This window comes from Acanthisitta chloris, unplaced genomic scaffold (genome assembly GCF_000695815.1).
Source record: "Acanthisitta chloris isolate BGI_N310 unplaced genomic scaffold, ASM69581v1 scaffold12280, whole genome shotgun sequence".
NCBI lineage: Eukaryota > Metazoa > Chordata > Aves > Passeriformes > Acanthisittidae > Acanthisitta > Acanthisitta chloris.
In genome coordinates, this window is record NW_008652317.1 from 63266 (window position 1) to 74607 (window position 11342).

The following is an 11342-nucleotide window of genomic DNA, read 5'->3' on the forward strand; positions in this document are numbered from 1 at the left end:
GTGTGTAGCTCGTGTGTGTGTGTGTAACTCGTGTGTGTGTGTGTAACTCGTGTGTGTGTTCGCAGGGGGCTGCACGCTGAGGCCGCAGAGCCAACCCGCGCTGGAGCGCTGTGCCACTCTGCTCGGGCTGGACCAGGATGACCTTCGTGGCAGCCTCACCACGCGTGTCATGCTCACCACGGCAGGGGGCACCAAAGGAACGGTCATCAAGTGAGTGCTCTGCCTGCTCCCTGCGGGATGGGATGGGACGGGATGGGATGGGATGGGATGGGAGTGGGGGGACAAATGTGCTAACAGACCACCCACTCTGCCCCTGGTACATGCCCGGAGGGACCTGCCCGGAGGTAACCTGTTGCTCAGCCATCCCACCCGAATCCTTCGGGATCTGCATCCCGACACTGTCTGTCTGTTTCTGATCCATCGGGAAAGGGGAAAAGTGGCCCCAAACCCCTACTGACGAGTTGGAAGTGTGAACTGGGTTGAAATCAGCCTAAGTGCAGATATCTAAAGTACTTTTTTAATGGTTTGACAAACATAAGTACAATCCCATTGTCCTATAGAATCATAGAATCAACCAGGTTGGAAGAGACCTCAAAGATCATCGAGTCTAACCCTACCATGGTCACTAGACCATGGCACTAAGTGCCACATCCAGTCTCAGCTTGAAAACCTCCAGGGATGGTGAATCCACCACCTCCCTGGGCAGCACATTCCAATGCCTGAGCACTCTCTCTGTAAAAAATCTCTTCCTAATATCCAACCTAAACCTCCCCTGGTAGAGCTTGAGTGCAGAAGAGTAGCAGACTTGGTGTTAGCCCCTTCAAAACAGAAACAGCCTTTCCATCATGCAAGTGATCATTTTGAGATGACAAATTTTTAACAGGGCTTTGATTTGTTCCTAATATTTTTATTTCTAATATTTATGATATTTCCCAATATTTCTAGTTATGTTTTTATTAATGTTCTAATATTTTTATTTAAAATATTTTTCTATATGTCTAATATTTTTATTTAACATTTTCAGTCTAATATTCTCCCAAATATTTTTTTATTTTTTAATCCACTTGATCCAAATGCACATTTTTAGACGTTTGGGCTTGCTTGTTTCGTTGTTGTTAGGTCATTGGAGTTTTTTTGGAAGAGTGGCAGTTGTATAAGGGCTGACTTAGAAGGCTTTTCTTCAGGAAAAGAAAAGCTTTGAATAAGTCACCATCATGTCTTATAAAACCTTCTCGTGTGTTAGTGAGTACGCTGTGTGGCCAAAGAGGGTATAGCACTCAGCCTGTTACATCCATAGCCTGCAGCAAATTTGATATGCTGAGAGATTTAACAGATAGAGTGTATCAAGGAATGTTAATGCTGTGCCTAAAGTATTTCAGGAGATGTATGAATCTGTCTTGCCATGAGAGCTGCACAGTGCTCATGTGAGTGCTGCCCTGTGATCATCTGGGAGGCTTTAGTCAGAGGACAGAATATCCTCCCCTCTTAATGTCTGAGTGATGAGTGTCGCTGATTTTGCCACATCCAATTCTCCTGAAATTAAGTTTCAGCTATAAATACATCACTGCAAATGGTAATCCAAAAATGTACTGTTTCTTACTGTTGCTGGCAAACAAACTTTTAATCTTGACTGTAAATTTTAGTGTTTCATAAAAAAAATAAGTAGTGGAGCAGGATAAATTTAATAGAAAGTGGGTAATTTTTTTTTTCTGAGCTATTATCAAGTTAATTCCTAGACACAGAAGCAGGATAGTTATTTTTTCTGTATGCACATGGAGAAGGAATAAGAACACACATAAACATGGCATTGATGATAACATTTCTATACCATGAAAGTTATGACTCTTGTGAAACTGAGTTCATAGAAATGATTTCATTGCAGTTGGCTTTTGTTTATGAAAAACCTCTAGCTTCCACCACAAATTGTCTCTTCTTGAGATTGATCTGAGCACAGAAGCTGTCAGGGATGCTAGCTAAGCTGCCTGCAACTGAATTGCCTGATTTAACACTTAGTTTTCCATATTGTGTATTTTCTGGAGATCAAGAAAACATTGCATCAAAAACTGAACTTGGGCTAAACAGTTTTGAACACATTAAAAGTAATTTTAATTCAAGGTTTACCCTCTTTTAATTAGGAAACTAATTAACATTCGGGCACTGGAAGAATACGTGTGCTTCTTATTGACTTATGGAAACAGATTTTTTTTAGAGAATTGGAAGTACTTTATGTGCATTGCACCAGAAGTTAAATATGCACAAGTAATAATTATATGCATGAATGTGGTTTTATTTAAGTTCCTTACATATTTTGTCTTTTGAAACTTTGTACTATTATTTATGACTTACAGTATGAAGTATTTGTTAACATTTCATAAACTTGTGGACTGAAACAAAGCAAGAGCTGATTGATTTAACCCTGGTATGGGACTGGCCAGTAAAGGCAGCAGCTATTAGTTACTGCATGCTTAGGTTATGAGAGACTAATAAGGTAGAAAGTTGATCTTTGAGCACTTGAGAGCATTGACTTTTTAAAAAAGTCTTCAAGGGATGTAATGGATTTGAGCAGTGAAGGTTTTCAGTGGTCAAGTGCTAATTCTGTGCAGGAGAAGAAATAGCTGTAGTGGAAATACTGTTCAGTGCCCCTTTCCTGATCTCCAAGGTGAAACTGATTTCCCTGGCCAAAATTTGAGCATAATAAATCATCCATGGCTGCCCGTGTTGTTTGAACATTATGGGATATTTCTGAGCTAACTATGGGCTATGGGATATTTCTAAGCTCTTCTGAGTTAACTCATATTCAGGAGTCTTAAGTTTAAAATGGATATGGGCTGTTGTTCAAGTAAAATACATTATTGCCAAATAGCTGATGTTGGAGTTGCATTTCTAGAGAGAGAAGCAAGTAGACTTCTTGATGGTCTACTTATTTCTGTACTTTGAAAGAACAGTCATTCGAGAGTTAGAACTTCATACTGACTGGAAGAAGTTATAATGCAGTGAAAAATGGTTTGGGGTGGTGGTGGTGGTGAGGGGGGTGGGATATGTTATTCTGCCTACAGATCTAGATCTCTTCATAATACATTCAGCAGTCCATTTCCAGACAGTGTTTGTAAATTCTTCCTCTCTCTCCCTCAGTTATTAGAAATTGGGGACCTTTAGTCACTATCATCTTGCTGCATTATCAGATGATATGGAAAGTTACTAATCAGTTTTTTTTCTCTTTATTGCAACCTTTAAGTGTAGGAAGATGTCAGTCTTGCAGGACAGAGTGCCTCCAGTGGTCAATTTTTACAAGTTTTACTACTTCTCTCTTCCAGACCATGTCTCAATCAACAGCAAAAATCTTTGATATAGTCATCCAGGACAACCTTTACCACTATTATGGATAACAATAGTGTAGAAAATGATATATTGTACAGATGGTATTCATATTAATGAATGGCAGTGTGAGAATTGCAGATTTTGAAAGTTAGTAACCCTTTTTACTTAATTCAGGTTGTGAACCACTATAATTGCTGATCTTTCTTGATTGATTTACTGCTTACCTGGTTATTCTCATCTTGCATCTGTGGTTTTGAATCCTCCTAAGCATACCACATGCTTTACTTTACTGAAATATATCTTGTGGATTTTTACATTATCAATTTGTGAAAATAATTTTGTATGATAATCTTGTTTCCAAGATTTTCTGCTTTCTTAGTTCAGCATTATTAGACCATTTTGTGAAAATGCCCTTACTTTCACATTCCTTGTAAGTGGAAATGTTAAATAAATACAGAAGGGCTTTGGCCAAATTGTATCCATGTTCTCACTGAACTGCTGATTCAGCCTCTGAAAATAGTTTAGTTTTGGCTGTTGTACACATAACACACAGATAAAGTTGTCTGTTTAGTTTCCTTTTGAGAACATTTGGTGGGACATATCAAGCACTAAAGCAGAGGTGCATCATAATATACTGCTTCCCTCTAACCACATCTCAAGTGACACTGCCAAGGAAGGTTTCATATGAACAAATACAATTTTTCTTACAGCTTCCAGTTTACTTTGGATTAAAACCATAAAGATTTTCTGCTCAGCATATTTATCCTGATAAGCCTGGGGCGTTGTTAGCAGTGTACTGTTTCAAAAGTCTGCAAACACAAGGAGCTATGTTTTCGTGCCAGTAGATCTTATTTATCCCCAGTGTTTTATTTTGGGAGTGGCAAAAATTAATTCAGAGGTCTCCTTACACCATCTCAAGGATTCATGCATTAAACCTCTTTCTCTAGCACTTTCTAAACTTGCACAGCTAAAAGAAAATATATGCTGATAAATACACTAGTATCTTCTTATATGCTTTACTGCATGTATAAGAAAAGTGTATTGGACTATTTTATATACTTATTAAATAGACACCATTTTTTTTCCTATGGTAGAATATAGTTTAGAAACTATTTGATTGCTATCAGTATTAGAGTTTTGACAAGTACATTGTTTTGTTTTGTTCTCGCAACCCAAAGAGCTAGTGATTTCTCTCTCTCTCTTTCTTAGGGACCTTTTGTGTGCAAGTAGATCATGTGAGTCCTAATAGGTCACAGTGAATAAATAGCTCAGCTGAAATCACTGTGCTCAGAGTAAAACAAAGGCTTTGTTCTGCTGGGCACAGTGCAGCCAACAAGGAACAGTAGGAGGGTGATGCTAAATGCTATCTCTCTGAATTTTATTAGATACTCATGTGCAGTGGACTGCCAGGGAGACTTGACAGCTGCACTATTTTTATCTGTCCTTGTCTCCCAAAAGCTCATAATGATCACCTTGTTGGCTGATGTTTTTGCCATCCATGTAAAGTGTGTTTACAGAGAGAAGTAATGTGTTAGGCTTCAAAATCTGCTGCTTTCCTTAGACTGTAAATGCACTGTGCTAGTCTCTTACTCAGTTTCTCCCTTTCCAGTAAGAATTTCAAAGGGGACTACATCATCACAAAGTAAATTATTTTACGGTGTGAAAAAATTAAGGTACATCATTCCAGGTCCTCCAGCTTTTTTTACAGTACATTTTCTACCAAAATGCTTTTCTTTTAGTAATCGTAGTGATGTCTGTATTGGAAGAACTTTTTTTTTTAAAAAAGCTTTTTTCTACTGTTTCTGCAATTTCAGCTTTTCTCAAAGTACAAATATGCTGCTGATATTCTTTCTTTTTATAAGTATTTTACTAGGTAGGGTTATTTCATCCAGGCCATTTTATTTATGAACCAGTTACTGTATTGGGAGACAGTAATTGATGGGTGTCAGTTCACCTGCTCTCTCTCCCTTAATTATTGTTAATCATGTGCAAACTATACATATTTTTAATTGCAGTTTATTTGTTCTAGGAGGTGTTTGAGAACTGCAATTGTCTACAAGCTGAATCCAGCCTATCAGAGTGCTTTCCCCTAGGCCTCAGACTCTAGATCAGTGGAAATCTTGCTGAAGAAATTAGCAGGAAGACCAAAAGGTTTTTTTTGTGGCAGCCTTAACAAAGAGCTTAGAATTTGAAAAATTCTATCATAGTATATAAAAGGTTTCTAATGGACCTTAGACATCATCTAGTCCCAATCTCCTCTGCCATGGGCAGGGACACCTCTCACTAGACCAACCTGACCTGGAACACTGCCAGGGCTGGAGAAATTTCTCCCCTGTTCCTTACAGATAGCTGATGGATGGAGGAGAGGGGGAGAAGGTGAAAAGGAGGAAGGAGAATTTATCTTTTCCTATTCAGACAAGAAACAGGAGGAAGAAAAAGATTCGTCTGTGTGCAGACCAAAGGAAAAGAATTGCTGAGGGAAAGCAAGTTCATGAGAAGGAAGTTACTCATTCTGAATATGGGTTCTGTAAGAGGGCTCTTGTGTATCTACTGTCTCATTGCAATTTCAGCATTATTTTCTGGTTCTGTACTTCCAACTGTGCAAAATGCATTTGAAGGGTTAAGTTTTCTTTGCATGGGTTTCTGCTGCATACTATGAAATTTAACAATAAGGTTTCAAGCAGTCCTTGGAATTCTACTTAATAATGGCAGAAATTTCTGTTTTGAAAAACAGGACCATTTTGTGAATACATGCTTTAGAAATATGACTATTAGCCATGTTGTTTAAAAAGATACATAAAGCATAAATGATTGTAGTGTGTTGTATTATGTAATAGTCCTGCAGCTGACATGGGAATTAGTATTCTGATCTCTTAAACGTATCAGAACAGAATGCAAAGGTACCTTCCTTCTATTTATAAGATAAGATTTCTGTCAGTACTCATTACCTTAAGATAAGTGAGGAGATACTTAGTGGAAGACAAGATTGTGTGTTAAAGCTAATTACTATCTAATGTAATGTAGCTGCAGGTGTCCTTAGTGAACAGAGTCTCTGGTTCCCTGTCACAATAGAAAGTGATCTCCATCAGTCTCATGTTTCTGCATCAGAAGTATCATCCCCGAAAGAAAGAAAAAAATTAATAATTGTGAGTTAGTTTAGTGCTTATGAATTCTGTGGAATGAAGGAAGTGATAAGGGTGAGCTGCTGTTAACCTCACAGGGAACTAAACCCCACACAGTCACTCGCTTACTCCTTCCTGGTGAGATGGGGAAGAGAATTGGAAGGGTAGTAGTGAGAAACCTTGTGGGTTGAGGTAAAGACAGTTTAATAAGTAAAGCAAAAGCCGCACACACAATCAAAGCAAAGCAAGGAATTCACCACTTTCTGTTGGCAGGTGTTCAGCTCCCCAGGACAGCAGAGCTTCACCAAGCGTAATGGTTACTTGGGAAGACAAAATGTTGTAACTCTGAACATCCCCCACTTTCCTTCTTCTTCCAGCTTTTATTCTTGAGCATGACATCTATGGTATGGAATATCCCTTTGGTCAGTTGAGGTCAGCTGTCCTGGCTGTGTCCCCTCCCAACTCCTGTATACCCCAACCTCATTGCTGGTGGTGTAGGGTGAGGGCAGAAAAGGCCTTGACTCTGTGCAAGCACTGCTCAGCAATAATGAAAGCATCCCTGTGTTACCAACACTGTTTTCAGCAAAATCCCAAACACAGAACATACTAGCTACTCTGAAGAAAATTAACTCTACTCCAACCAGAACCAGCACAGCTGTGTAGAGTTAAGTTTTGCTTCTCTGACCTGCCAGTTCTCAGTATACAGAAAACTACCTGGTTGGGTGAAAGCACAGGTTTATATGGGTTACATCTTAAACCTTGGACATAGGGCTTACTGAATAGATCAGATAAGAGATTGTGTTTTAGATGTACATTTTCTGTTTGCTTGAGAAGTTCTAAAATTGGTTATGCACCACCTATGCTGGTTTGGGTGGAGGTAGAGTTAATTTCCTCACAGTGGCTAGTATGGGACTATGTTCTGGACTTGTGCTGAACACAGGGTTGATAATGCAGAGATGTTTTTGTTATTGCTGAGCAGAGCTCGAACAGAGCCAAGGCCTTTTTTGCTTCGCTTCTTGTAACACTGGCGAGGAAGTTGGGGCTACATGGGAGGTTGGGAGGAGACACAGCCAGGACAGGTGACCCATGGGATATTCCATACCATCTGACATCATGCTGAGTATATAAAGTGGGGAGAAGGAGGAAGTGGGGTACATTGGGAGTGATGGCTTTATTGTAACGAAGCAGCTCGTAAATAGTTGAAATATTTCTTGTAGGTGAGGACGTGCGAGGAAGTTGGGGCTACATGGGAGGTTGGGAGGAGACACAGCCAGGACAGGTGACCCATGGGATATTCCATACCATCTGACATCATGCTGAGTATATAAAGTGGGGAGAAGGAGGAAGTGGGGTACATTGGGAGTGATGGCTTTATTGTAACGAAGCAGCTCGTAAATAGTTGAAATATTTCTTGTAGGTGAGGACGTATATGTCTTAAATATTGTTCTCTGGCAATTATCAATATAGTTCCCAATTATCTAATAAAAAATTATTAAAACATCTGCATCTCATTTCTACTGATGATACCGAAACAGTCTTCTTTCTTTTTACAGGTGTGATAGTCTGACTTGGCAAGTTTGTTTCCTGCCTGAGCTTAGAGCTCAGGGTTTTTTTTGCATCCTGATTTACAGCAATTAGAAAGGCTGTCTTTAAGTTTAGGGTCTAATCTCAGTATTGCAAAGTAAGGAATTCTGAAAAATAAGATCTGTGTTTTTGGTTATTTTTAGGGTACCCTTGAAAGTGGAACAAGCAAACAATGCTCGTGATGCCTTGGCTAAAACAGTCTATAGTCATCTGTTTGACCATGTAGTGAAAAGGGTAAACCAGTGCTTTCCATTTGAGACTTCTTCTTTCTTCATTGGAGTTCTAGATATAGCTGGGTTTGGTAAGTATACTTAAAATAATTTCCAGTTGTCAGTTCTTGCCACAAAAGATTCAGTGATAAATTCTGTGCTGAAGAGTGGGAGAGTTTTCTTTTTAGTGTTGATAGTTCCCATTGAGCTTTTGTCCTCTGCCTCACTGAGATTCAGAACAGGGCATGTTTTGTGGTGTGCTCTAGCCCTGCTGAAGTTGTCCAAGAGAAGGTTTGGTTTTCAGGTCTTTCGAGCTATGATATCCTGTGCCAGCCTGTTCTAGCATGGATGCTTGAGGATGTATTGGTACAATTACAGTGTATGGTAGCATATTGCATTGCTTTGCTGCCAACTGTCTGTCATCCGTCTTAGGAATATGATCTGCAATATTTTTAGATCTGTCATGTGTACAACTTGAAAATCTGCAATAGCTTTTATTTTGCTGAAAGAAACAGATATGGATCTGAACACATCCTTAAATATTAGCATTGTGAAGCTTCTCTTATTTGCTATTTAATATAAATTCTTGGAACGGTGACATAAAAGTTTAACTCTGTCTTTCAGAATACTTTGAACGCAACAGTTTTGAACAATTCTGTATTAACTACTGTAATGAAAAGCTGCAGCAGTTTTTTAATGAAAGAATTCTGAAAGAGGTAAGTATATTTAAGGTTATATTTGAGGATTTTTTTTTTTTACTTTTTTGTTTGTTTGTTTTGTTAAGAGATAATTAAAGTAGCACTGCTTTTCATAAGGTCGCACATTATTCTTGGGTTAAAAAAATCGGTTGTCTGAGAAAATAATATAGCTTTTTGAAAACCAGCAATATTTTTTTTCTTCTTTTTTACCATTCTTTAAAATGAAGTATCCAAACACTGGACAGTCATACATAGTGGCAATATTTAATTCCATGGGCTTGTCATTAAGGCAGTCAAGTTGGAACATATTAAGCTGTGTAAGGAAGTTCTCCAATATGTATTGATTCATGATATAGAATCATAGAATCATCAAGGTTGGAGGAGACCTCTAAGGTTATATAGTCCAACCATTAACCTGCCACTCTGCTGGAACCTCTAAATCCTAAACCATATCCTCCAGCATCAGATCCAAATGCCTCTTACTCTCTTCCAGGGATGGTGACTCCATCACCTTCCTGGGCAACCTATTCCAGTACCTGAACACCCTAACAGAGAAAAAATTATTTTCTAACACTTAATCTGAATCTTCCCTGTCTCAGCTTATGGCCATTCCCTCTAGTCCTCTCCCTGCAGCCATGGCAGAAGAGTCCATCTCTCACCTCTCTACAGCCTCTGTCAGGAAGTTGTACAGAACCATGAGGTCACCCCTGAGCCTCTTCTCAAGGCTAAACAAACCCAACTCCCTCAGCCCTTCCTCATATGATATATTTTCCAGACCTTTTCTGAGCCTCGTTGCCCTTAGCTGGGCTTACTCCAGTGCCTCAATGTCCTTTTTAAAGTGAGGGGCCCAAAGCTTGAACGTGGTATTCAAGGTGTGGCCTCACCAATGCCAAATAAAGGGGGATGATATATTTTTAAAAGCTTTCATGTTTATTAAAAAAAAATAAATTTTGGGTCAGTAAAAAAAAAAATATGACGAGTGGTATTTTCTCTTTTCAATTGCATTTTTTTTCTTTAGGAACAAGAACTCTAAAGATGAGTGGTATTTTCTCTTTTCAATTGCGTTTTTTTTCTTTAGGAACAAGAACTCTACCAGAAAGAAGGCCTGGGGGTTAATGAAGTGCGCTATGTAGATAATCAGGACTGTATAGGTATGTGCTTCTTGAAATGTCAAGTTATTCGTTAGTGTCATGGAGAAATAAAGCTTCAAGGAGAAGAAGCAAAATATGTGTAGCTCTAGTAATTTCATGATCTTATAAATAGCCTCATACATTCACAGTCTGTGGTAAGAGTTCCTAGGCATTGCTGGAGTACAAGCATTAGTCATTTCATCCTTTCCACAGAAAAAAAGTAGATAGTAAAAATTCCTCTTACAAGAACAGTTTCATAGATAAGGGAAAAACATTTCAAAAGCTGCAAAATTCTTGCATCTAACAGTGTCAAGGGCATGAATCTCTGTCAGCTTTCAAGCTGACAGAGATTGAGAGGGGTCAAGGCAACACATACATGAGAGAGAGGTCAAGGCAACATACTCATATGCAACAAGTTGTTCTTGTAACACAAGTTGTGAAACTACCACTGTATGCTGAAATCTGTTTTGCCTTTCCTAAAACAAATTCATTTCACTTTTCTCCCTGGATCCTGTTGTCAATGGAAATTTTAATCTTTTAGTTTTGACATGTGTTGAAACATGGATGGAAGCTCAAAAAAAATTCCTTAACAATCTAAGCAATTATCCCATAAAGATCTGTGATCATACCATGGGAACATCTAGGCACCTTTTGGGAAGTTAGATGGCTAAATTCAACTTGAGACTTAAGAGTAAAAATCTTAACAATCCTTGCCTGGTCTTTTCTCCTCATGTTCTGTGAATTAGAACTTGTTGATTTAGTTGGAATCCTACACAGATACATAAATTAATTTGCAGTGAGTTTCTGTATTTTGTGTTAATGGCTTTCCCTGGATGCTTTTATACAAAATTGGATCATCAGCACTTAGACATTTAATGTTCAGTTCTAGTATGAGTTTATATATTCAAGTTTTGTAAATATGTTTTGCTTTATTAACAGATTTGATTGAAGCAAAATTAGTAGGGATACTGGATATTTTGGATGAAGAAAATCGTCTTCCCCAACCAAGTGACCAGCATTTTACTTCAGTTGTGCACCAAAAACACAAGGATCATTTCAGGCTCTCTGTAGGTTTATTTTTGCTGTCTGTCTTGTTTTAATAAAACAGTTCTTGGAACAGTTGATAGTAACACTTCAATTTAATGAAAACCTTTCCTAAGAAATCTCATACCACACCAGTCTACACAATCCGTATCCTTTTGTTAGGGACAAGTTTGGTTATTAGGTTTACTGGAAAGTTCACTGAAGGCTTAAGCCTTCAGACAATTCTAATATCCTGCT

The 11342-nt window shown here is 38.5% G+C and overlaps 1 protein-coding gene across 3 annotated transcripts in view; it reads left to right on the forward strand.

The window, feature by feature from the left end:
* The window catches only part of MYO6 (myosin VI), a 77476-nt gene that overhangs the window by 30563 nt on the left and 35571 nt on the right, over positions 1 to 11342 (forward strand). For all 3 annotated transcript variants that reach the window (XM_009076943.1, XM_009076950.1, XM_009076958.1), the window contains exons 11-15: positions 66 to 210; positions 8168 to 8325; positions 8858 to 8949; positions 10010 to 10082; positions 11001 to 11128. In XM_009076943.1, coding sequence (XP_009075191.1) covers positions 66 to 210; positions 8168 to 8325; positions 8858 to 8949; positions 10010 to 10082; positions 11001 to 11128 — 596 coding nt within the window. The remainder of the gene's footprint in view (positions 1 to 65; positions 211 to 8167; positions 8326 to 8857; positions 8950 to 10009; positions 10083 to 11000; positions 11129 to 11342) is intronic.